At 39.7% G+C, this 26453-nt stretch overlaps 1 protein-coding gene and 1 long non-coding RNA gene across 8 annotated transcripts in view; both read right to left on the reverse strand.

Annotated features, from left to right (window-relative positions):
• The window catches only part of LOC126960869 (uncharacterized), a 289975-nt gene that overhangs the window by 98284 nt on the left and 165238 nt on the right, over window positions 1-26453 (reverse strand). The window lies entirely within an intron of this gene.
• Window positions 1-26453, reverse strand: part of ESRP1 (epithelial splicing regulatory protein 1) — a 69112-nt gene that overhangs the window by 13478 nt on the left and 29181 nt on the right. For 2 of the 7 annotated variants that reach the window (XM_050800499.1, XM_050800497.1), the window contains exons 11-14: window positions 24166-24384; window positions 21344-21530; window positions 17934-18102; window positions 1579-1729 (exon numbers count right to left, since the gene is read on the reverse strand). In XM_050800499.1, coding sequence (XP_050656456.1) covers window positions 1579-1729; window positions 17934-18102; window positions 21344-21530; window positions 24166-24384 — 726 coding nt within the window. Of the gene's footprint in view, window positions 1-1578; window positions 1730-17933; window positions 18103-21331; window positions 21531-24165; window positions 24385-26453 lie in introns of all 7 variants that reach the window. The other 5 variants (XM_050800498.1, XM_050800496.1, XM_050800501.1 and 2 more) reach the window with 3 other exon arrangements.

Raw genomic sequence — 26453 nt, forward strand, 5'->3', positions numbered from 1 at the left:
TTCAATAAGTTTTCAGTAAAATCTTCCTTTTATAATCTAACGAATCAGACAGGAAGTTTAAAAAGTAATTTTTTTTTTTTTTTTTTTTTTTTTTGAGACAGAGTCTCGCTCTGTCACCCAGGCTGGAGTGCAGTTGCACAATCTCAGCTCACTGCAAGCTCTGCCTCCTGGGTTCATGCCATTGTCCTGCCTCAGCCTCCCAAGAAGCTAGAACTACAGGCACCCACCACCATGCCTGGCTAATTTTTTGTATTTTTTTTAGTAGAGACAGGGTTTCATTAGCCAGGATGGTCTCGATTTAATGACCTCGTGATCCACCCACCTCAGCCTCCCAAAGTGCTGGGATTACAGGCGTGAGCCACCACACACAGCTGAAAAAGTAACTTTTTAATCCCTTTCAAAGTCTTCTAAAGGCAGCAAAATTGCTAAGAGAGGAGTATCTACTGACCTCCACCTTCCTTCAGCTTTTCACTATGAGCCATAGATTTTCTTTGTCAGAAAGTGTCCTTTGTATGTTTAAAAGCCCCTGAGAAAATGATAGCCACTTGGTAGGTTTGGGCCGGTAGCATCACCCCTGAGATAATTTTAGCTGAGATCACAGTCCTCCATGACTCATAGATGCCAAGCTCGTAAACCCATTGTAATCATCAATTAGCCTCTACAGATACAACCCTTGTAATGCTGTACTGAAAATGCTCACGGGCTATTTTAGAATGTGACTATTATTCCGAAAACAGCTTCTCAACCCTAAAGACTCAAGAAACGTTCAGATCCAGGAGGAAAGAGGACAATTTTTGCTATTAGTACAATAAAAAGACTGTAAGTCACTTAGTTTTTAGACATGGCAGGAAAGAAGGAATTCAAGACTTAGGTAATTATGTGACTTGAGGAAAGAAAGGTATCTGCTTAGATGGGATGACAATGTTCACTGTTAAAGAACTCTTAACTAAAAGTCATCTCATTCTTTAGCATATTTGAGAAAACAGCTGATGGACACAGACTGAGGTAGAAAAAACTGCCAAGAGCAAACATTAGCGTCACAAGAATAAATATGAAAGGCTCGCCAAACACCTGAGAGCTCATTCTAAGGTGTCACCACTTAAGGACTCATGAGTCTCCCAGGAGTTAGGCAATTTTTTTTTTCTTCAGGTTATCCAGGGGCCTCTGACCATGTTTAAATACTCACCTTTAAAATCCATGTTTAAGTACTTATTGGTTTAGTCAAGGATTTGACACTTGACTTTGAATAAAACCCCTTAGCCAATCCTATTCTAGATGTAAACACTCATACTGCTGCATGCCCTCAAGAGCTTTCCCAAAGTAGCTCACTTTTCAAAAAGTAACTAAAAGATTAAGTTGGAAGACTTAAGACAGCATGGAAAAGCCTTAATTTTTGACAAGGGGATGAGTCTGAAGTTGGTCCCCACAGTGACTCCAGATCTATTTGTTTCCATAAGCAAATCCATTAGCATATATACACACACGAGTTTCATAGAATCTGTTTCTTTCCTGGCTGCATTCTTTAGGTAAATCAACTTAATAAGGGCACTGAGGATTATTCTCCTTCAAGCTACTGACCTGGTAACCTTGGAAGAAGTTAAGAATTTCCTTAACTCCAGTATTGTAGGCCAGGCCCTGCATTCTGACCACCGTGCCAGGCTGTGGAGGGACACCGCTAAGATTAGCAGCTGTAGGGAAGTAGCCAAGACTATTAGGCGAACCTGGGGGGCTAAAGGAAGAGAAAGCACAGTGAACCAATAGGAATAGACAATGTTGAATACTTACTATAAAAACATTAGTTACTTAAGGAAACAGAATTTCTCAAGGCAACCTTTCTTATACTTCTCAGAGCTGTCTTTCCTAAGACAGGTGAAAACACCACAGCAGTTCTGTCTCACGTTACCACGAAAGCCAAAAGTTGAAAGGCAGTGAGATTAGAGCTTAGTGCAGAATTACATACAGGGCTTCCTCACATCCCTGAGATTCTTAAGAGAAGAGGAAGGACAGAAGTAAGCCTCATGTCAACTCCACCACAAAGCACCACTTCCGAGGCCCAGTTCTCTGATGATTCACAGGCTAGCTACCAGGAACACTAAGGCATGAAGAGGCACGCATACAAAGAACTAATGGGAACCACAGCCATGGAGACCAAAAGTATCCAAAGTGATTGCACCAAAGAGTAGACTGTTCTACCCATATGAGCATGAGGAATAGCACAGCAGTACTACAGCGAATCAAAGTACTAGAGTGCCCATTAGTTATATTTTCTTGCCTTTTAAAAAATGGGAGTGGGGGAAGTTGGAAGGGATACATAAAAAATTAAATCAATCACCATTAACACAAGGGAGAAAATTGATCAGTGGGTCTTCAGGTATATCTGCAACCATAACCTCCAAGGAACACAGCCAAGTGAACACCCAACTTTATGTGACATCTCGAGTCATTACCATATTATGCAATTAGTTTCACCCTGTTCCCACCCAGTCTGTTTTCTACCTCAATTGGTGGCCATTATTAAAAAATTATTTTTATTACACAATTCATATTACATATGCAGTTTAATATAATTAAAACTCATAATTGAAAATCTATAGGGAATTTTTAAAAAGTCATCAGCGAGTAATATACACTCGCAACTTAGGATTATTAACCTTTATTCATCTTTCTGAGTTGGTAATTGTCCCATTTCAAAGAAAAACACATAACAGAAAGGACTAAAAGTCTTTGAGATTATCTATCATACATAATCCTACCAGATGGCTTAATGAGAATGGAGTCAGATGTGCCTCCAGTCCCAGACTCTGTCTCTAATTAGCACAGCTACCTTGAGTAAGTCACTTAATTCCTTCATTTGCTAACTAGGGGGTGATCAGCACTTTCCTAGTTTCACAGAACTGCTCTTCAGCTTCAGTGACTTAACATATCAAATTACTTCATAAACAATAAAAATGCTGTAACATTACTTCATTCTTGCTATTTTCATCACCATCATATTTCATTATTTTAAAAACAATGGGAGCCTGAAACTATTACTTGACATTAAGCTGCCCTTAACCTATTATGTTGCTAAAGCAGCGGTCTTTAACTAATTTGCAAGTAAGAATCACCAGTAGAGTTTTTGGGTTGTTTTTTAAACAACTCTCTATTATGAGATATTACCGCAACAAATTAAAAATTAGAAACTCAAGAAAGCAAAACCCAGACACTGATATAAATATATTTTAAAGGCTACTAAGTGATCATAATGTGAGATTTTAAGTCAATTTATGGGCAACTATGAGACTAGAGAAAGAAGAAATGCTAAACTTTTGGTCTGAGTAGGACATTAGCCACTATTCAGCCATACCTCTTCATTTTCACAGAGGTAGAAACAGAAGCTAAGAGTTTAATAATTTCTCAATGGGTCACATAAGTTACCTCTTGCCAAACTATAAGAACCACTCAAACTCTTGACTTCTGGTTCATTACTTTCCTCCTATACAACTAGCATTCACTCAAAGATGGTGTTTGCTCAGATAGATAGCAAGTCTAATCCTCAAAGACCATCAGGACTTCTGCACAAATTTCATTACTGGTTACTTAGACTTTTCCAGACTAGATATAAAAGGTCATTTTCACAGCATACAACTTACTTTCACAGCTTTGTCCTGCCATATTCTATTCCATTTGCCTAAAGATCTCCTTCTATAAATTAAGCCTGAGGTCTCTAGTACTCTCAAAATATAATCAAGATAAAACCAGCCAAAGTAAATGTTGCACAACTAGAAATTTAAGGTTATAAATGACAATTATATTCCACATCTAAGGTACCATCTATTCTGATGAGGCTTAAATACAACACAATTTGGATTCTTACCCTTATTTTTCACAACTATGATTACCTGCTGTATACAAGGAACCATAAGAAAAATTTAAAAAGTCATATATCTACCTGACAGGGCATGAGAGTAAGAATTTTTCATCAACCTAAATTCTAGGCGGGGCACAGTGGCTCATACCTGTGATCCCAGCACTTTGGGAGGCCAAGGCGGGCAGATCACTTGAGGCCAGGAGTTCGAGACCAGCCTAGCCAACATGGTGAAATCCCATCTCCACTAAAAATACAAAAAAAAAAAAAAAAAAAGAAAAAAAGAAAAAATTAGCCAGGGATGGTAGCTCAGGGAGGCGAAAGCAGGTGATCATTTGAGGCCAGGAATGTGAGAGCAGCCTGGCCAACATGGTAAAGTCCTGTCTCTAATTAAAAACAACAACAAAAAATTAGGTCGGGCATAGTGGTTCATGCCCGTAATCCCAGCACTTTGGGAGGGTAAGGTGGGTGGATCACGAGGTCAGGAGATCAAGAACATCCCGGTTAACACAGTGAAACCCCATCTCTACTAAAAAATACAAAATTTAGCCGGGAATGGTGGCAGGTGCCTGTAGTCCCAGCTACCCAGGAGGCTGAGGCAGGACAATGGCGTTAACCTGGGAGACAGAGCTTTCAGTGAGCTGAGATCGTGCCACTGCACTCCAGCCTGGGCAACAGAGCGAGACTCTATCTCAAAAAAAAAAAAAAAAAAAAAAAAAAAAAAAAATCAGCCAGGCATGGTAGCACATGCCTGTGATTCCAGCTGCTTGGGAGGCTGAGGCACAAGAATCACTTGAACCCAGGAGGCAGAGGTTGCAGTGAGCCAAGATTTGCTGCACTCCAGCCTGGGCAACAAAGTGAGACTCTGTTTCAAAACAAAAAAACCCTAAATTCTAAATTTTAAGGTCTTTTGTGGATTACTGAAATAAGAATCAGCAATAATAATTTACATTATAAAAATGACAAGATAAAGACAAATATGAACTTATATGTAGAAAAATAAAGAATTTACTAAAAAACTACTAGATCGAGTAAGCCAGTTCAGCAAGGTTACATAAGATCAATACAGGGATAAATCAATTGCATTTCTATACACTACAATCACCAAAAATCAAACAATTCTATTCACTATAGCATCAAAAATAGAAAAGCATTTAAAAGTGCAAGACTTGCACACTGAAAACTACAAAACATTGTTAAAAGAAAAAATCATCTAAATAAATGGAAAGGCAGCCCATGTTCATAAATGTAATTTTTTTTTGAGACTGAGTCTTGCTGTCACCCAGGCTGGAGTGCAGTGGTTTGATCTTAGCTCACTACAATATCTGCCTCCCAGGTTCAAGCAATTCTCGTGCCTTAGCCTCCCAAGTACCTGGGATTACAAGCATGTGCCATCACATCCGGCTAATTTTTGTATTTTCAGTAGAGACAGGGTTTCCCACGTTGGCCAGGCTGGTCTCAAACTACTGGTGGCTTCAAGTGATCTGCCCACCTCAGCCGCCCAAAGTACTGGGATTACAGGCATGAGCCACCATGCCTGGGCAAGACTTAATATTGTTAAAATGGCCATACCACCAAATTGACCTACAGATGCAATTAAATAACTATCAAAATTCCAGCTGTCTTTCATACAGAAATTGACAAAACTTAACCTAAAATGTATATGGAAATACAAAGGATCCAGAATAGTCAACAAAGAAAAATTAGGACTTTTTCTTCACAAATCCAAAACGTACTACAAAGCTACAGCAATCACAACAGTATAGTACTAGCACAAGGAGAGGCATATAGACCCACGGAATGCAATTGAGAGAACAGAAATAAACCTTTACACTTATTATCAATTGGTTTTGTTTTTGTCTGTTGGGGGATATTTTTGGGGTGGGGGGGGTTTCACCACGTTAGCCAGGATGGTCTCGATCTCCTGACCTCATGATCTGCCCGCCTCGGACTCCCAAAGTGCCAGGATTACAGGTATGAGCCACGGCACCTGGCTGTTGAGGAATTTTATTTGTATATATTATATCCCCAAGAAGATGAATCCCAGGGTTTTTCCTCCTGTGTGTTTTCATCGTGCTTCTTCATGGTCTGTGATGCCAGCCCAAGTTGTCAGTATAATGAAACGAAACTGATGACACGGAAGCAGATAATCCTGCCACTTTTCTAGATCTTTGAGTTGCACATGAAATCTGAGGATGATCACACTTGTTTAACTTGCCTGTGAGGTTCACAACAATTTCCCCAGCTCTGATCTCAATGACTTCAAATTCGCCATTGTAACCATGCTTCATCATCAGTCAGAAACTGGACAATCACACTGGGGCACAGCCTTCTAAGAACCTGATGTTTGCCTTTTTGACATTGTTGATGCTCTTAAGAGCAATAGTCAGGACATTCATGTGCACCATTTTGATGGCACAAAAAGAGCTGGTCACAGATTTTTGATAAGAGTTACTAGAACACAATTTGATGTGGAAAGAGGTGTTTTCAATAAATGGTGCTGTAACAATGGACTATCAACACATAAAAGGATGACTATTTTTTTCTAAAGGGATGATTTTAGACCCCTACCTCACACCACACAAAAAATTAACTCAAATCGAATTATACCTAAACCTAAGAGTTAAAACTACAAAACACTTATAAAACATAGTAGTAAATCTTTGTGACTTTGGATTAGATATCACACCAAAAGTGTAAGGGAAAAAAGAACAACTTAACTATCAAAATTAAAAACTTTTAGACTTTAAAGGATACTATCAAGAAAATGAAAAGACAACCTACAGAATTGGAGAAAATATTTGTAAATGATGTCTTATAAGATTTCATATTTAGAATATATGAAAAAAATTTACAAGTGAAAATAATCCAACTTAAAAATGTGCAAAGGATTTGAGTAGACATTTCTCCAAAGATGTGCAAATAGCTAAGATCCACATATAAAGATTCTCAAAACCAATGCTTATTAAGGAAATGGCAAATCAAAACCATGAGATAGCAAACTCACACCCAAGACAATGGGTAAAATTAAAGACAGTAAGAATTGGGAAGGAATTACAGAAATTAGAACCTTCGTATGCTGTTAGTGGGAATGTCAAATGGTGAAGCCATTTTGGAAAACTTTTTTTTTTTTTTTTTTTTGGAGACGGAGTCTCACTCTGTTGCCCAGGCTGGAGTGCAGTGGTGCAATCTCGGCTCACTGCAAGCTCTGCCTCCTGGGTTCACGCCATTCTCCTGCCTCAGCCTCCCGAGTAGCTGGGACTACAGGCCCTCCCACCACACCCGGCTAATTTTTTTGTATTTTTAGTAGAGACGGGGTTTCACCATGTTAGCCAGGATGGTCTCGATCTCCTGACCTTGTGATTTGCCTGCCTCGGCCTCCCAAAGTGCTGGGATTACAGGCGTGAGCCACAGCACCCAGCTGGTTGGCAATTTCTTGAAAGCTAAAGTTACTGTATTATCCAGCAATTCCACTTCTTATACCCAAGAAAACTGAGAACCTATGTCCACACAGAAACATGAATGCAAATGTTTGAAGTAGTATTCTTAATAGCCAAAAAGTGTAAACAACTCTAAATAGCCATCAACTGATGAATGGATAAACCAAATGTGGTATGGCTCTACAATGATTATTTCACCATAAAAGGGATGATATATGTTACAATATGAATGAAACTGAAACATTATCTAGAACAGGAAAATCTATAGAAATAGAAAATGGATTGATAGTTGTTTAGGGATGAGGAGAGGGGTCAGTGAAGAGAGAGACGACAGGCAAATGGGAGTTTCTAACTAATGGGCATAAGGTTTCTTTTTGGAGTGACATAATATTCTAAAATTAGACTGTTACATGATTACCTATAGATTGTAAAATTATTCTACAATTGTAAATTTTGGAACTCTGTAAATATACTAAAAATGACTGAACACTTAAAATAGGTAAATTTTATCAAATTACCTCAAAGCTGTAATAAAAATCATGTGTATTGACTTTATGGCAGTAGTTTAGAGAAATATAAGGATTAAGCACAACATTTTCTAATCACACGCCAAGTTAAGAATAAAAAGTTCATAAAAAAGTGCTATGCCAATTAGTAACTCATCTAAAGTTACGTTCAATAATGTCACTGTTTTAGATTCTTACCTCCATTATACCTTTATATTTCAGATTCTCAAGTGCCCAGTATTTATTAACATATCATATATACATGGTGTCAATAATGTAACTTGTACTCAAAAGATATAAAAGTTCAAAAATTGACAGGATGACAGAGGGACAGGATGAAGGGTTAGGGACAAATGACCAAGTCAATGTAGCAGTGTATTCAAAGGTTCTAAAGTTTTGGAGACTACACCACATCAAATAAACTAACAAGGAGACTGTCCTTGAGCTGGATAAGCAACCGTAGGGTTGCCTGAACAAAGAGCTGAAGGGATGTGAGGAAATGAAGGGAAAGAAAATAATACTAGAGGGGCTTTTCTAAAGGCTTGTATCCAGAAAACTGTTAGAGCATCATAGTTGCAAAGACATTAATTACTTAGGATCACAGCCAAGGCTCCTTCAGTAAGCTGCACCAAGATCATGTTAGGAAATTACTGAATGAAATACATGAGTTAATATATTATAAAGTTGTCAAAGACTTCCTCCACTGCAGCACATAATATCCTCTGTACATATATAGGTAACATAGGCCAGCCGTGGTGGCTCATGCCTGTAATCCCAGCACTATGGGAGGCCGAGGCGGGTGGATCACTTGAGGTCAGGAGTTCGAGACCAGTCTGGCCAACATGGCAAAACCTGTCTCTACTAAAAATACAAAAATTAGCCAGGGTAGTGGGTGCTGCAGGAGACTGAGGCAGGAGAATCGCTTGAACTCAGGGGACAGAGGTTGCAGTGAGCTGAGATCACAACACTGCACTCCAGCCTGGGTGACAAAGGGAGACTGTCTCAAACAAAACAACATATATAGGTATTAAGTTTTTCTAAACACAATGTAAATAAAAATTCCATTTCCCTGATAAGTTATGATCTTTTCCTTTAAATTATGAATTTTACCATTCAATCTTCCTTTGCTTTGACTACCTGCTCCCAACCCATTGTTTTTTGTTGGTTTTCTTTTTGTTTTGTTTTTTTGAGATTCCGTCTCCCTGTCGCCCAGGCTGGAGTACAGTGGCACGATCTGCAACTTCCATCTTTCATATTCATGCCATTCTCCTGCCTCAGCCTCCCAAATAGCTGGGATTACAGGCGTCTGCCACCATGCCTGGCTAATTTTTTTATTTTTTCAGAGATGGAGTTTTGCCACGTTGGCCAGGATAGTCTTGAACTCCTAACCTCAGGTGATCTGCTCTCCTCAGCCTCCCAAAGTGCTGGGATTACAGAGCCACCACACCCAACCTTATTGTTTTGCTGAGACAGGGTCTCACTGTCAACCAGACTAGAGTGCAGTGGCACAATCACAGTTCCCTGCAGTCTCAAGCTCCCGCACAGCCCATTGGTATGCCAATATCAATTTAATTGGCCAAGATTCTGTTATCCACAAATTTCTCCCTACTCTATATTTTCCAGACCCTAATATATATTGTCTAGTTTTATAATATACAGTGTAGCCTAACAAATCATATAAAATTGTATATAAAACAAGATATGAACATACTGGATGCCAAGATGCCCACCACATCAACATACTCATAATATATACTATATTGATAACAAGATTTATAATACTCTTCCTCCATTTAATAATTACAAAGTACAAACATTGGTAATACTACTTAATGTTATCAGGTGATTTTCTAAAATAAAGGTAGTCAGAAGTATGAGAGAGTATTAATATTCACAATTTGAGGATTTGCCATATATAGATATACGTGGCTTTTTATTATCATTATTTTTTTAAGAGACAGGCTTGTGCTGTCTCCCAGGGCTGGAGAGCAGTGGCAGGATCACAGCTCATTGCAGCTTCAATCTCCAGGCTCAAGCAATCCTCTAGCCTCAGCCTCCCACGTAGCTGGGACTACAAGTGGGCAAGTGGGTGCCACCATCCCAACATAAAAAATAATTTTTCGTATGCCCAGGATAGTCTCTAACTCCTGGGCTCAAGTGATCCTCCTACCTTGGTCTCCTAAATTTCTGGGATTACAGGCGTGAGCTACCACGCCCTGCAGACTTGCCATAATTTCTCTAAAAAAGAGAGGCCAAAGTATCATATGTATGGTTAGAGGAATGGATTAAGTGGGAAGATTAGAGAATTACATTCTCCCCTCTGAATCATGGGCTACATATTGTTTCACATTTTTGCGAAACCCTGCAGAAAAATCTAATTTCCACTGCTTTGCAAAATGACCGCACAGAACCATTTTATCAACATTAACATCCCTAGTGTTACAAATACCACATATTTGGAAGTTACTGGAAACATTCTGTTTCAGTCCTTGCCAATGTAAAACCTAGTCAATTTTCATGTAGGAAACCTTTAAACTGACTTTAAATTTCATCTGAAATTAACAAGGTTAACTTTTCAAGGTTCTTCATGGATTTAATAACTACAGCAGTCTATGGACTGATGACTACCTCTGGACCCTGGATTTCTGTTAGTGCTCCTAAAAGTCCATACAGGCTTCTACAGCCCTGTGTTTCTACCACTCGGAGAAAAGTCTAAGGAACCAAATAAATAGGAAAACACTTTGGCACAAATGAATAAATCTTCTAAGAATATATTTCACCCAAATACCTGGCAAATGTATGTGCTGCCAAAAAAATTTGGAAACTAAACTTAAATTTACCCCCAGGCTGGGCGCAGTGGCTCACGCCTGTAATCCCAGCACTTAGGGAGGCCGAGGTGGGTGGAGCACCTCACGTTGGGAGTTCGAGATGGACCTGACCAACACGGAAAAAACCCATCTCTACTAAAAATACAAAATTAGCTGGGCATGGTGGCGCATGCCTGTAATCCCAGCTACTCGGGAGGCTGAGGCAGGAGAATTGCTTGAACCTGGGAGGCGGAGGTTGTGGTGAGCTGAGATCGCGCCATTGCACTCCAGCCTGGGCAATAAGAGCAAAACTCCGTCTCAAAAAACAAAATTAAAAAAAAAAAAATTTTTACCCCAGTTGTATCAAAGATTACAAAAAAGGAACTGCATACTAGCGTTAACTTAATATTTGTTCCAAACACACAGCAAAGTGAGAGACTGCTTACACAAAACAAGATTACTGCATAAAGTCCCCTAAAAGAATTTCGTTTTCAAATAAATCCCACACTAGTTTTCAAACAAATCCTATACTTGGTCTCTTCAGAGTGTTCGAGAAAAAAGAAAATCCTATATTAGAAACTGTTTTGAAAGTTGTTTGTTTCGAGAGGAATCTCACTGTCACCCAGGCTGGAGTGCAATGGCACAATCTCGGCTCACTGCAACCTCCACCTCCCAGGTTCAAGCAATTCTCATGCCTCAGCCTCCTGAGTAGCTGGGATTACAGGTGTGCACCACCACGCCCGGCTAATTTTTATATTTTTAGTAGAGGTGGGGTTTCACCATGTTGGCCAGGCTGGTGTCGAACTCCTGATGCCAGGTGATCTGCCCTCCTCGGCCTCTCAAAGTGCTGGGATTACAAGTGTGAGCCACCGTGCTCGGCTAAAAGCAGTCTTCTTGCTCAGCTGAAAGTACAAAATAACACAGCTGATCCTTTTATAGATTTAGGAAAAAATGACATTTCAAAATGCAGTATTTTTATTTAAATCCTAGGTTAGGAAGCAAGTAAAATCCACTGTGATCCATGAACATTTGGGCACATTGGCAAAGTAATGGAAAGCACTTTCCAGATAGGCACATTCACAAAAGTTATTATTTTTGAAGATTTTTTTGGTTATCATTTAGTTATTTATTTTTGAGACAGAGTCTCACTTTGTTGCCCAGGCTGGAGTGCAGTAGCACGATCTCTGTTCACTGTAACCTCCACCTCCCAGGTTCAAGTGATTCTCCCATTTCAGCCTCCCAAGTAGCTGGGATTACAGGCATGTGCCATCATGTCTGGCTAACTTTTGTATTTTTAGTAGAGATGGGGTTTCCCCAAGTTGGCCAGGATGGTCTCAAACTCCTGACCTCAAGTGATCCACCTGCCTCGGCCTCCCAAAGTGCTGGGATTACAGCCGTGAGATAATGTGCCCTGCACAACAATATCAAGTTTGCCAATCTTGTTTCATCTACTGCTATTGCTTTTCCTACTACCACCCCCACCGCCCCCAAGAACAAAACCTAGGGATCATTTTTTTCATCTGTTAACTATTTGTATCAGACATACCTTTAAATTATATACTTTATTCTTAAAGTAGTAACGACTTTAAAGCAGAAGAACTTAACCAAAATACAGGAGACAATCTTGATAAACACAGTAAGCTTATTTCACCTCATATTGCCCTATTTTAAACATTTCCCTGGTGGTGGCATACGCCTGTAACCCCACTACTCGGGGAGCTAAGGCAGGAGAATTGCTTGAACCAAAGAGGCAGAAGTTACAGTGAGCTGAGACCACACGCCATTGCACTCCAGCTTGGGTAACACAGCGAGACTATCTCAAAGAAAAAAAAAAAGATATTGTTGAAACTTAGTGGTAGATATATAATCTCAGAACTTCTGTTTGCAAGTGTCTATAATAGGGATTTTAAGTTATATTTGATTAATATGGTTTGAATTTTATAAGAAAAAAATCCTTGGAAAAACAATTTTTTAAATTGAAACCAAATGTCTGTTAGGTGTTTTGACTGATTATTTTTCCTTGAGGTCCAACACATTTGCTAATTTTGTGCAACGGTAAAAAGGATTAAGCATATTTGTATTTTTATTCTCAGAAGGTGCATTAAGGTTTTTAATTAAAAAGGGTCATTTCCTCCCTGAAAGCCATACTGAACTCTCGCTGACTGGTAGTACAGAGTGAGTTGCCCACAGCAGTTGTTCTTGTTTACATCATTTAGACACCTAATCCAAACTGAAAACACTGATAATCGTAATCATGGCCACCCACAAAAATTACCTGGCACTTCTCTCATATTATAATATTGCTTCATATTGCATCAATATTACTATTACTTCTAGCATCATTTCATTGGATGCTAAATTCTTGTTTGCATTTGTTATACTAAATATTTAACTTGTAAGAAAACTTTTAAATCAAGAATTCTCTTTTTTTTTTGGTCCTGTGAGAACACTTGCAACAACAAGCGAATTAGTAAGTAAGCTGATTCCCATATGTTACCATTGGGATAAACTAGGCCAAGTGTACAAGGGTTCACTGTGTATTATTTTTTACAACTGCATGTGAATCTCAATAAAAATTTCAATTAAAGTAGTAAACTGGAATGATAAGGGCAAGTTCAAAATAGGAAATATAAGCATCTCTGAGGCTTGGTATTCTTCTGGTTCAACTACAAAGAATTCCAGGATAGAACACAATAACACTATACCACAAACCAAAGATAGAAAAACACACACATATTACTAAATATACATATTCATTCATTGGGTTATAACAAAAGCTGATTTTACAACAAAGGGTTATCCCAAGAAAGAAAACGGTTATTCCTCACCATAAAGCTTTTATACAAGCATGCACAGTTTATTTGTGACTACATCACTCATTAAAAAAAAGTAAAACTTCCTGTGCTTCCTTTGATGGCTCAAAATGTTGTTACTTGGCTGGGCATGGGGGCTCACACCTGTAATCCCAGCACACTGTGAGGCTGATGTGGGAAGATTGCTTGAGCTCAGTACTTTGAGACCAGCCTGGGCAACAAAGTGAGACCCTGTCTCCACAAAAAGTCAAAAAATTAGCCGAGTGAGGTGGTGCATGCCTTTAGTCTCAGCTACTTGGGAGGCTGAGATGTGAGGATCACTTAAGCCTGGGAGATCAAGGCTGCAGTGAGCCATGGTAGCGCCACTGCACTCTGCCCTGGGTGACAGAGCCAGACTACATCTCGCAAAACAAAAACAAAAAAAGATGACGTTACTTGTAATTTATAGTGTCATATGAAAGGCAAGAGATGCATAGAAGGTATGTATGTCATTCCTTCTTTGAAGAATCAGCGTGTCTCTCACCTATGCAACACCTTTGATGCAAAGGAGAATATTCTTTTCTGAGAAACATGAGAGGTCAGAAGAAAAAGTAGGGCTTGATGTAATGAAAGAGAAAAGATGTGATGTAACTGATTTTGTATTGATAATCAGAGACGACCCAAATGGAAAGCCCTTCTCATTATTTTCTGTTCTATGCTAACGTATGAGTCACTGGATAACTGAAACCCTGTTTTGAGGGAGAGAAGCGGGTCACAAGCCCAAAAAGAGAAAACAAAACCACATGAGGCATACAAGCTTTCATTTCACCTGCTCTTCCAGATGCTGTTATGACAGCCTCATTTATTTTTATTTTTATTTTTTGAGATGGAGTCTCGCTCTGTTGCCCTGGCTGGAGTGCAGTGGCACGATCTCGACTCACTGCAACCTCCGCCTCCCAGGTTCAAGCGATTCTTCTGCCTCGGCCTCCCTAGTACCTGGAACTACAGGTGCCCGCCACCATGCCCGGTTAATTTTGGTACTAGTAGAGACGGGGTTTCACCATATTGGCCAGTCTGGTCTCAGACCTTGTGATCTGCCTGCCTCGGCCTCCCAAAGTGCTGGGATTATAGGCGTGAGCCACCACACCCAGCCCATTTATTTTTATTTATTTTTTGAGACGGAGTCTAGCTGTGACACCCAGGCTGGAGTGCAGTGGCATGATCTTGGCTCACTGCACCCTCCGTCTCCTGGGTTCAAGCAACTCTCCTGCCTCAACCTCCCAAGTAGCTGGGATTACAGATACCCACCACTACACCTGGCTAATTTTTGTATTTTTTAGTAGGTGGAGTTTCACCATGTTGGCCAGGCTGGTCTCGAACCCCTAACCTCCAATGATTTGCCCGTATCGAACTCCTAAAGTGCTGGGATTACAGGCATGAGCCACCATGCCAAGCTAGTTTTTTTTTTTATTTTTAGTAGAGATGGGGTCTCACTTTGAGTCTCAGGCTGGTGTCTAACTCCTGGCTTCCAGTGATCCTCCCACCTTAGTCTCCCAAAGTGCTGGGATTACAGGCATAACCTACCACTTGTGGCTTTTTTTTTTAATGGAGAAAATTTAAAAATAAAGAAAAACACAAGAGCTTCTGATTAATATATCCCTAGAATATGCTGTTTCAGATTTCCCACTTATCAGAGTGGAGGCCAAAACATACTTGAGCATTTACATAACAAAGTTTTTTAATAGACTCAAATGCCCAATAGTTTATGCCAGGTTAGAAATGAATGTTTTTTGCTGGGTGCGGTGGCTCACACCTGTAATCCCTCAGCACTTTGGGAGGCCGAGGCAGGCAGATCATCTGAGGTCGGGAGTTTGAGACCAGCCTGACCAACATGGAGAAACCGCTTCTCTACTAAAAATATAAAATTAGCTGGGTGTGGTGGTGCCTGCCTGTAATCTCAGCTACTTGGGAGGCTGAGGCAGGAGAATTGCTTGAACCCAGGACGCGGAGGTTGCGGTGAGCCGAGATAGTGCCATTACACTCCAGCCTGGGCAACAAGAGCGAAATTCCGACTCAAAAGAAAAAAAAAAATTGCCGGGCGCGGTGGCTCAAGCCTGTAATCCCAGCACTTTGGGAGGCCGAGACGGGCGGATCACAAGGTCAGGAGATCGAGACCATCCTGGCTAACCCTGTGAAACCCCGTCTCTACTAAAAAATACAAAAAACTAGCCTGGCGAGGTGGCGGGCGCCTGCAGTCCGAGCTACTCGGGAGGCTGAGGCAGGAGAATGGCGTAAACCTGGGAAGCGGAGCTTGCAGTGAGCTGAGATCCGGCCACTGCACTCTAGCCTGGGTGACAGAGCGAGACTCCGAGACTCCATCTCAAAAAAAAAAAAAAAGAAAAGAAAAAAAAAATTGATGTTTTTCTATCCAAATTATAATACATCTTTTGGCATATGCTTTTTAAATCATACCAGATTTACAGCATAAATAAGAACATATAATTCCCGTGTTTGAATGCTTTCATATTGTTATGTAGGTAATTTCACTAAAAGTGGAGAAATATAAAATAACACACTCTAGGGGTTAATTTGGAAGTATTAGCTTATTTATAATGCACCCAACCTTCATTTTTAAAATTATACTTCTGTAAAACTGTCCTACAGAAATACAAGCATGTCCCCTGTAACCCCAGCACTTTGGGACGCTGAGGCAGGTGGATCACTTGAGTTTGAGACCAGCCTAGGCAAAATGGCAAAACCTCGTCTCTAGTAGGTGAAAAAAAGTTTGAGAGTGAGAGAGAGAGACAGAATGAGAGAGAGAGAGAGAGAGAGAGAAAGTGAGAGAGTGAGAGAGAGAGAGTGAGTGAGAGTGAGAGAGAGTGAGAGAGAGAGAGAGAGAAAGATAAAATCAAGTGTTTAAAGATCAACATGAGCTTTAATAGAGAAAAATTAAAAGTACAAATATCTACAAATAAACTTAAATTATATTTTTACTCTGGACATTATGAGGAAATTATAAGAATGAGGTAAATATACAAAAAAGAAGTCACTGACACATTTTCAAGTTTTTAAAAAAGGAACAAGAAACTATTAGACAGTACACATTAAGATGATACATTATTTGGAAGCATCCATGTGTATTACCAAACTGATAGTAACGGTTACTTCTAGACTTGGAAGTGTATAAAATGGAACTCTTCACTTTTACTCACTATATTCCTACATTCAGACTTAATAATGAGCACATTACAAATTTTTAAACTACTGGTAGAAAAATATATTGACCTACAGGCCCAGATCCAAAATTACAGGAGCTATTAAGCCATAAATGTCAGTGCCTTCTGCCTTTGGGGCTTCAAGATTCACGGTCTCATTTCCAAGAAACTCCTTCCTATACCATACTCAGGTGGCAAGTAGTGATGAGGTGGATATTCTACAATTACACTATAGGAACGAGGACTCTGGCAGACATTCAGAGACCCCAAGGATTCCACTCCTGACATTCTGATGCCATAAGCAATTACTACAGCGTCCAGAGAGGGTGGCAGACTGGGGCTGGGCTATGTGTCTGGCACAGTATTCCATCATGAACAATTACTCATACTTCTCAGCCTTTTCAAACCTTCTAGCTGACAACTGTCATAGCCTTTTTCTTATTTTTCTTCTCCAGTGGAATAAAGAATATGTTCAATAGCATTAATGTTTTAAAAACTCCTAACAAAATAAAAAACATAATTAAAAGTGGTGAAAAACTTGCCTGTTACTATGAGACCCCCAACTCTTATTTCCTAGTGGAAAACTGTATATTGGATGTACAATGCAACATAGCTGTAGGATCAGACAGGTTAGGTCCAAGACACTTATTATAAGCCTCACTCACATGCTTGCGTATGTACTCAAAATATTTTGTCTAAATAGCTTGGAAAGAAGCTAACATTCAGTCTCCCAACTCCCAGACTGACTACATTCTCTCCATGATACCCTAGGATGCTATGTCTAAGAAACTGAACACAACTAAAAAGACAGACTTAAAATATATAGACTCTAAGAAAACACTGAATAATCTAATTCTGGATCGGTTTATAGATTTGTTTAAAGATTTAGGAGGAAAAGAATATAAGCCCTGGAATATTTAAAGCAACAGTTTTTATTCACTGTGCCATAACATGAATTCATACTACTTCAAAATACCATTGTCCCTGTTATGAATTTTCCTGTTTTATGATTCATTCATCTGATATTGCCACCCTATTGCAGTGATTACATCACTACTCACTTAGGGTCCTACGACAGGAGAGGTTAAAAAGGAAAGCTGTAGACATAGTTGACCTAAAAGATCCTGCTGTCAGTATATGGTTAAAAACTATACTTCTTTCGCTTTGTCTTGAAACAACCTTCTTGGTCAGAGATATGACCAGAGGCTGTAGCCTGCCACGCTAACCTTCAACATGGCAGACAATATTCTTTTGTGAGCTCGGCCACTGGCTATCAAAGGAGTCCTTTGTTTCTGCCCCTCATTTCCACTTCTGTCAGAGCCTTACCTGGGATAGTACGCTGTGTAGTTCATGAAGAGCTGAGTGCCTGCTGGGTAGTACGCTGTGGAGGGCTGCAGTGCTCGTGGATTCAAAATCACAGAGGGCTGATAAATGGCAGCTTCTGTAGGAATAACTGCAGCAGGAGCTGGAAATGTGTAGGAGGGAGGAGACAGGCCTAGATACGCAAAGAGAGATTCTTTGAGACATGTTTGTCACAGCTGACATGCACGTGCTAGCACTAAAACCATAAAGTCACTGCTCCATCTACACATTTTAAAGAAAGAGATTATAGCTCTTTATCCTATCCTAAGCAATTTCCTTTTGATTATATAGTTAACACATAGAAGTATCTGAATTCCACACTGTCAACCTAAAAAACAGTTCTTAGCCTGAAATTCGGAAACACCAACATCAAGTGGATTTTCATGTCTTCTCAACCATTTCACAATATGTAATTTTTCCCCCCATGTTCCTGAGTGCCAGTTACTATAAACCAACTCTCAGAGGAAAGAAACATGGAACTGACGTTTAGTATAAGTTTCACACTAGAGGCTACAAAATATTTTAAATTTTAAGTTATGCTTCTACTCCCTCTTGTTATCTACCCATTAGTACAGCATCAAATGAGAAGTGTCATGATAAACCTCTCTTGGCCACTACCACACATTAGGTCAAAGCATAGACTGTGCCAGAAGGAACTGACCTAAAAGGAATGAGCAGATCAACTCTGCATTATTCTCACCTAAAGGCAACCCACATGATGGACTTTGAAGCTAATTTATATTTTCAGACCTTTAAAAAGAAAAAAACCCAACCTGGGAAATAGTCCCGAAGGAATTGATGCCTAAGTCTTCCTGGGAATCAACTAATAAAAAGCTGACTCAAATTAAATTTAAAAATGGGCCCAAACTCCATTGTCTTCTGGTTATCCAACATCTTCTAGGTTTAGAAACAGAAGACCAGTGGCTGGTCACTTGATACTTTCACTTGTAGAATGAACACAACTATCCGGGCCATCTATACCCAACAGAAGAGTTAAGACAAGATGCTGAATTAATATGGGGTGCCTGACTTTAAGCTTCAAACCTAGAACCACCATATTTTGCAATCAGCAGAGGCCCAAGGGATAACTTTTTCCCACAAAAATCTCCAAGCTGAATTCAAATTGTCTTTTGTTCTTATGAGTTTCTACATTTCCATGGAGATGAATAAGACAGCAAGCTAAATATGCGCATACAGACCAAAGGTCAACATATTGATATCACGTTTAACTTGAGGGCCTCTTTCATACTCATCAAAAACTGTGCAAGAGAAAGACCAACAACACAAATTGAGGCACCTAAGTCTTACAGAAAGTTAAGCAGCCTGTGCTCATATTCTGATTTCTTGTATTTTTTTTAGTAGAGATAAGGTTTTGCCCTGTTGGTCAGGCTAGTCTCAAACTCCTGACCTCAGGTGATCTGCCCGCCTTGGCCTCCCGAAGTGCCATTACAGGCGTGAGCCACCATGCCTGGTTCATATTCTGATTTCAAAACTATCAAGCAGTTCATTACAGGACAGTGCCTCACACCAATAAAACAAACATACATGGCTGGGCGTGGTGGCTGACTAGGCAACCACCTAAAGTGCGTTGGCAGGAAAAAAAAAAAAAAAGTCCAGTAGAACAGGTATTAGTTACATAAAAATTGGAATTTTGTTTTTAAAAAACTAAGCTCTTCCACTAAAAAGAAATATGGCTAAATGTTATCATCATTTTTGGTAAGTATTGAAGGTATATTCTTATGGGAACTTTTGAAGGTAGGATCTTGCTCTGTTGCCCAGGCTGCAGTGCAATGGCACGATCATGGCTCACTGCAACCTCAATCTCCTGGACTCAAGATATTCTCCCACCTCCGCCTCCCCATGGAACCACAGGTGTGTGCCACCATGACTGGCTTTTAAAAACATTTTGTACAGATAGGGGTCTCGTTATGTTGCTCAAGCTGGTCTTGAGCCCCTGGCCTCAAGTGATCCTCCCACCTTGGCCTCCCAAAGTGCTGAGATTACAGGTGTGAGCCATTGTATCTGGCTGACACATGGATTTTAAATCTTTTTTATTTGGGGGTTTGTGAGGAAAAATGGGTAAAAATGAAAGTCTTCAGAGGAAAAATCTGTAATGACCAGGAGGATAGACAAGTGAAAGGATATTCCAAAAGCAGAATTTGGGTCACACAAGAGGCTTTATCCTACAATGTTTGACAGATTATCACTAAAGGATATCGTAAAAGCTACTGACATTACCAGTGGTTTATATACTGAAGACATACAATTGAGATTACTGTAAGATCTCTTAACCCAATTATAAATTTCCAAAACTTCATACTCATTAATGATCAACTCTAAGATATTCACCAACAGCAAGCAGCAGGTAAATGGAATATTAGCATTTAGAAATTCAAAAGATAAAAAGGATTAAGCCCCACTGAATGTTCTACAAATACTTTACCAAACAAGATTATTAGTATAGGTCCCTCTTATTAGAAAGTGAGGTGCCCGAATCCCCCACTTTATGGGAATCAAGCATACAATCCAGTTTACTTTCTTAGTTATCTTTGAACTGTACTGCAAATACTATATTCTTTAAACATACCCAACAGGCCTAAGAAGTTACATCTTACTTACAGGAGAAATTGTGTAAAAAAAGACTCAAATTTTAACATCAGATCCCACATGTTCCTTATTCACTAACTAGAACTTCATATAATACAGGGCTTATTCCCCTCAAACAGGATTCCAGATGGCTTGCACCCAGGTGCCAATGAGCAAGAGCATGGCTTGAAATTAAGCACTGATCCTGTGATCCAATGGAAACTTTGGCTAATTAATCTATGTGTTTTTTTGTTTCATTTTGTTTTTTGTTTTTGCTAACTTGCTCATTCCAGATAGCCTGGAGAGCAATAGAAATGCTCAAAAATGTTCAAAAAAGACTTGATGCTCAAAAAGTTAAATGCAACATGTGCATCAAACCGACCTTCTTAAAGGTTAGTATGTTTTAAGAAAGAAAAGAAAAACAATCCAGCCATACTTTTATTTTGACTTTAAATGCGTACTAAAATTATCTATATAGCCAGGTTGCCTCCCAGAGTCAGTGCTTATCTGGAGCACACTAAGCTTCAGAAATCAAGTGCTTATCACTGGAAAAGCAGGAATATAATTTGAAAGCATATCTGTAGCATCTCTAATTATGGGTGTCCACAACCAAGGTCTTAAATGATTACCAGATACTACCGATTACAGATGGGAGAACCTTATATAACCACCTCACCTGCCTCAGAAAGAACCAGGGGCACAGAGAGTTACGAAAGCAGCTTAAGCACCTACCAACATATAGCGTAGAATAGCGCCAAGACCCAAGAAAAACTTACATGGTAACTTACATGGCGGTGGGGATAAGCCATTTCGATTTAAAGTGCCCCCCATTAACACAAAGTTCATCTCCTCAGCTGAACACTGAAAGACTTCAACATATCTGTCCTTCATGTTTTTTTTATGACACTTCTGTGCAGCCATAAATGCTCTGTCCGCAGACTTCATCTGGATAAAGGCATCTCCTGATGGGCGGCCCTGAGTGTGTGGGGGAAGAATAAAAACAAAAGGAGACTGTCTCCTTCAACAAGGAAATGGTTGCTTATAGAACATGCAAAGTGACAATCACCCATAATACAGATATTTCAGCCACAAAATCCGGGTGATGGTGTGGTCTGCTGGAACCTGACTTGCATTTCATCACTTGATCACCAGAATGACCAACAAAACCTTTAAGAAACAGTTTTGAGAGCTCATAGCTGAAAATGGGCCTTTTTCACTTGTTAATTAGTATCAGATTTACAAGGTTTTGAAAGGGTCTCCTTGAGACTGTGGTTTCAAAATATAGGATCGTATATTAGTTTTTCTTCTCTTCTGAGAAATTTGATTAAATCTCATTCAATTGAGAAAAGCTAGTAACAGAACCAGCACTGGAGCTTTAGGTACTCTCCTACAGGAAAATGAACAAACCGGTGTTCTTTTTCGACTCTCAGTTCATCACTGACCTGCCATATCCCTTTCACTCTTCCCTTATCCCTGAGGCCTGGGTTGGAATGTAGCTTGGGGGCAAGGAATTTGGGAGGTACAAGGCCCAGTGATGATTGGTGAGAGCTGTATGTATCATCAGCCTTGCTTGGGAGCCCTTCTCTCACTCCTTACAGCTCTACCTTGGTCAAACAGGTATTACTAATAGATATTTTCTATTAGTAATAGCTTGCTAAAATCCCCTATTTCAAACCAAGCCTGTAGATTTGTGTTCCACAGAGGTAGAACGCCTTAGTTTTATTGAGCATGAATGTTTTATGGGGGAGAAAAAGACATGATCAGCTTATAGGACTACTTTCTTATTTTATGGTTTTCTCAGTAAGTCTCTTAAGGACTATGAAATTATTACCATGCAAGTTACCATTAGAGTTACCATACCAGGGAAACTAGCAACAAACCCAGTCCAAGATGGAAACCTAACATCTTCAAGGAAGCTAAGAGTTTGCCCATCATCTAAGAACCTTTCCCCAAGTGTAATCACAGTAGGTCACATGAGTCAAAGAGAGACAAATACTGTTGTTAATCAAAGAGTAATGGCCTCTGGGTTATTAGAAGTGGTGACTCAATAAGAAACCAAATAATTCCCTGGTGATGCTTAAATGTGGGCAATTGTATTCATTAAAAACTCCTACCAGTGAAGCATGCTGAGGGTCAGATAACAAGTTGTATAATATTAATATTGACTGAAGATTTAGAACGAGCATGTGCTGATGGAGAAAACTGGTATAGAAGGCAAGGGCTCAGGATGGTTTTCTGACTCCTTGTATCCAATGGTACATGCTTTCCAGTGAGACAAGATTACAGTTATGAAGTGACCAAATCTCCAAGTGAAAAGGTGAGAAATTAGCAATTTAGGGGAAAAAAAATTCAGTATTTTCAATATAAGCCTACATTCAATCCTTAATCCTCAGAAAACATTTTCAAAAATTAATATAGCTTTGCATTTAATAAAGAGTTCCAGGCTGGTTGCAGCGGCTCACGCCTGTAATCCCAGCACTTTGGGAGGCCGAGGTGGGTGGATCATCTGAGGTCAGGAGTTTGAGACCAGCCTGGCCAACATGGTGAAACCCTGTCTCTACTAAAAATACAAAAATTAGCCGGGAATGATGGTGGACACCTGTGATCCCAGCTACTCGGGGGGCTGAGGCAGGAGAAATGCTTGAACCCAGGAGGCAGAGGTTGCAGTGAGCAAGATCACACCATTGTACTCCAGCCTGGGCGACAGAGTGAGACTCTGTCTCAAAAAAAAAGAAAAAAAAGTTCCAAAGTTTCAATTAGAAATACCTGTCTTGTGGGTTTGTAAAATTTTATGCTGCTTATGACAGCACAAGATACTGTTAATTTTCCAGCAAATATATTTTCTTTAACCAAAAATTAGATGACAATAATCTAGGAAATACTTTACATTTGCATACAGAAGAATTCCGTTAGATTTTGATACAGGCTTCTCAGCAACTCATTCATTAATACATTTGAGAGCCTGTTATGATCCACATATTGTTCTTTCTAGGTGGTGTGGACACAAGTCTTCATTGAGTTTGCTTGCTATTGAATGTAATTTGATGTCTAACATGTATATATTAAATACGAAATAAGCCATTTCTAGATAGTCTATGGATACAAAATATTCTGGAACAGGTATGCTTATTTGTTAAAATAAGCATCATCCATGATTGCTGTAACACTACAGCAGAGTTGCAGGGTTGAGTAGCCAAAATAAGAAAAATTGTGTCAAGACTGATAATGTACGTGGTGCCTACTTGATGCTATTGATAATGTGATGGATATATGTGATGAAGGAATCAAAGCTAAATTTGAATTATTATACTAATGATAGCATTATTTTCAGTTCATTCTAAAGACCTCTTGTATTTACAGTTAAGTCTTTCCTTAAAGACTTAGTGTGTAACTGAGGACTATGTACTTTTTAATTAGATGTAAGTAATTTAAGACTAATTTTATTTATCAAAGACTAATTTTATCTAAATTTATCTAAGACTAATTTTATTTATCAAAGACTAATATCTAATATTAGATATTTCTAATAGATTATCTAATATCTAGTATTAGATATTCTCATACGTAGTGAGAAAAAGCAAATAAGTTTTCCACTAAGTATCTTTCTTACCTGGTGATTCAAAACCATGTGAACCCCATGAGTACGAATATCTGTGGCGAACTCCCCCAGGAAATCCAGGATGTCCTCAATTGTGGCTGCATAGGGAAGACCTCGAAGGCGTATACAGTCTCTAACATTTGTAGGGGGCACAAATTGCTGAGGTAGTACTGGAATAATGGGAGGGGTTGGAAGTGGAATGAGAGGGGCCGAGGAGAATCGATTCAGCACCTGTACTCAAAGCAAAACAGAAGTGATTTAGAGCTGTGCTACTCCCCTGCTTTCCGCAGATCAGCAATGGCATCACTGGGAAGCTCGTCAGAAATGCAGAATCCAGCTCCACCCCAGACCTCATCAATATGACTCTTCATCTGAACTAAATCTTCAAGTGATTCAGAAGTACATGCAAGTTTGAGAAGTAATGGAGAAAGGGATTCATGCATTTCAGCAGGGAAAGCATGATACTCATTTTTGTCAAATACACGGTGAGGCGTACAACACAAAACATTTAAACACTTAGTGTCTACCTGTAACAATGTATCACTATCTATGAGGGACTATTATCCCTAAAGCTGCCGCTTTTATACAATTCTGAACATATCACTAAATGTGGACTTTTGTAGCAATGCATTAGATATCATTTCACTAAGTACACACTATTCCCCTCATTACCTTCATACTCCACCTCCAAACCCAAGAAATAGAGAATGACCCAGTAAAAGAATCACAGGCCAAAAATCACTCATGATTATATTAAAATATAATGAATAACAGCACAAGACAGAATGGGTGTATATAAAGAACTGAAAAGAATCATTTCTTGGCCGGGCGCAGTGGCTCAAGCCTGTAATCCTAGCACTTTGGGAGGCCGAGACGGGTGGATCATGAGGTCAGGAGATCGAGACCATCCTGGCTAACACGGTGAAACCCCGTCTCTACTAAAAAATACAAAAAAAACTAGCCGGGTGAGGTGGCGGGCGCCTGTAGTCCCAGCTACTCGGGAGGCTGAGGCAGGAGAATGGCGTGGACCCGGGAGGCGGAGCTTGCAGTGAGCTGAGATCGGGCCACTGCACTCCAGCCTGGGAGACAGAGCAAGACTCCGTCTCAAAAAAAAAAAAAAAAAAAAAAAGAATCATTTCTTGACTATAAAGATGAATAGTAATTTAGTTTCCCTGTGAATTTGAGACAGTGGTAAGACACAAGATCTTGAATATCTTCTAGATTCACAGAATTCAGCTTTCTTGGAAACAGATGGTGATAGGTCAGGCGAATTTTAGACAAAAGACTGCCCTTAGGCAACACTCATATTACAAGGCTCTTGTCCACTTTTGCCTCAGAGCATGCCAACTAGTTCATAATACTAGAAGTCCTCAGGCAAATGCCATCTGTGGCATCTCCAGGTTTTCTGAACAACTTAATCACTCTAGCCTTTAACATCCCATAAACTGACAATACAGAAGAATCAGTGAACGCCTCCCCAAAACATGCACTAATTTCCCCACTCACACCCTGCTCAGTTGCTGAGTAAGAGGGGACAAAAATCAAACAGCACCACCAGAGAAACGGCATGAAAAAGAGACACGAAGACTTTAATAAGAAATTATATAAACAGGGGCTGGGCGCGGTGGCTCACACCTGTAATCCCGGCACTTTGGGAGGCTGAGGTGGGCAGATCACGAGGTCAGGACATCGAGACCATCCTGGCTAACACTGTGACACCCCAACTCTACTGAAAGTACAAAAAAATTAGCTGGGCATGGTGGTGGGCGCCTGTAGTCCCAGCTACTCGAGAGGCTGAGGCAGAAGAATGGCGTGAACCCAGGAGGCAGAGCTTGCAGTGAGCCGAGATCGTGCCACTGCACTCTAGCCTGAGCAACAGTGCAAGACTCCGTCTCAAAAAAAAAAAAGAAAAAGAAAAAGAAAAAAGAAATTATATCAACAATCCAGACACAGCAAAAACATTAGAAGAACAAGAATAGAAAATTAGTGTAGTAATAGATAAACTCAGGACAGGAAATGGTGAAGCATCTCATGATACCTGACAAGAGGTGCTCAAATATTTATTGAATAAAATGATTACTAGTAATGAAGAAAAAACAGTGGAAGAACCTATGACTAGTTCAAAACCTATTAAATACATCAGGAAGGATGGAGAAGTAGAGAGAACACACACCGAAAAGCAACTCATAGTAGAATCATAGAGAGGCAGCCTACTCTATTCCCAAACCAACACACAGTAGCCAGGACCTGCAGTAGCTTGTTCTAGGCCATGATTTCATAAAAGAAACTCTCCTTCCAAG

This window comes from Macaca thibetana, chromosome 8 (genome assembly GCF_024542745.1).
Source record: "Macaca thibetana thibetana isolate TM-01 chromosome 8, ASM2454274v1, whole genome shotgun sequence".
Lineage (NCBI taxonomy): Eukaryota > Metazoa > Chordata > Mammalia > Primates > Cercopithecidae > Macaca > Macaca thibetana.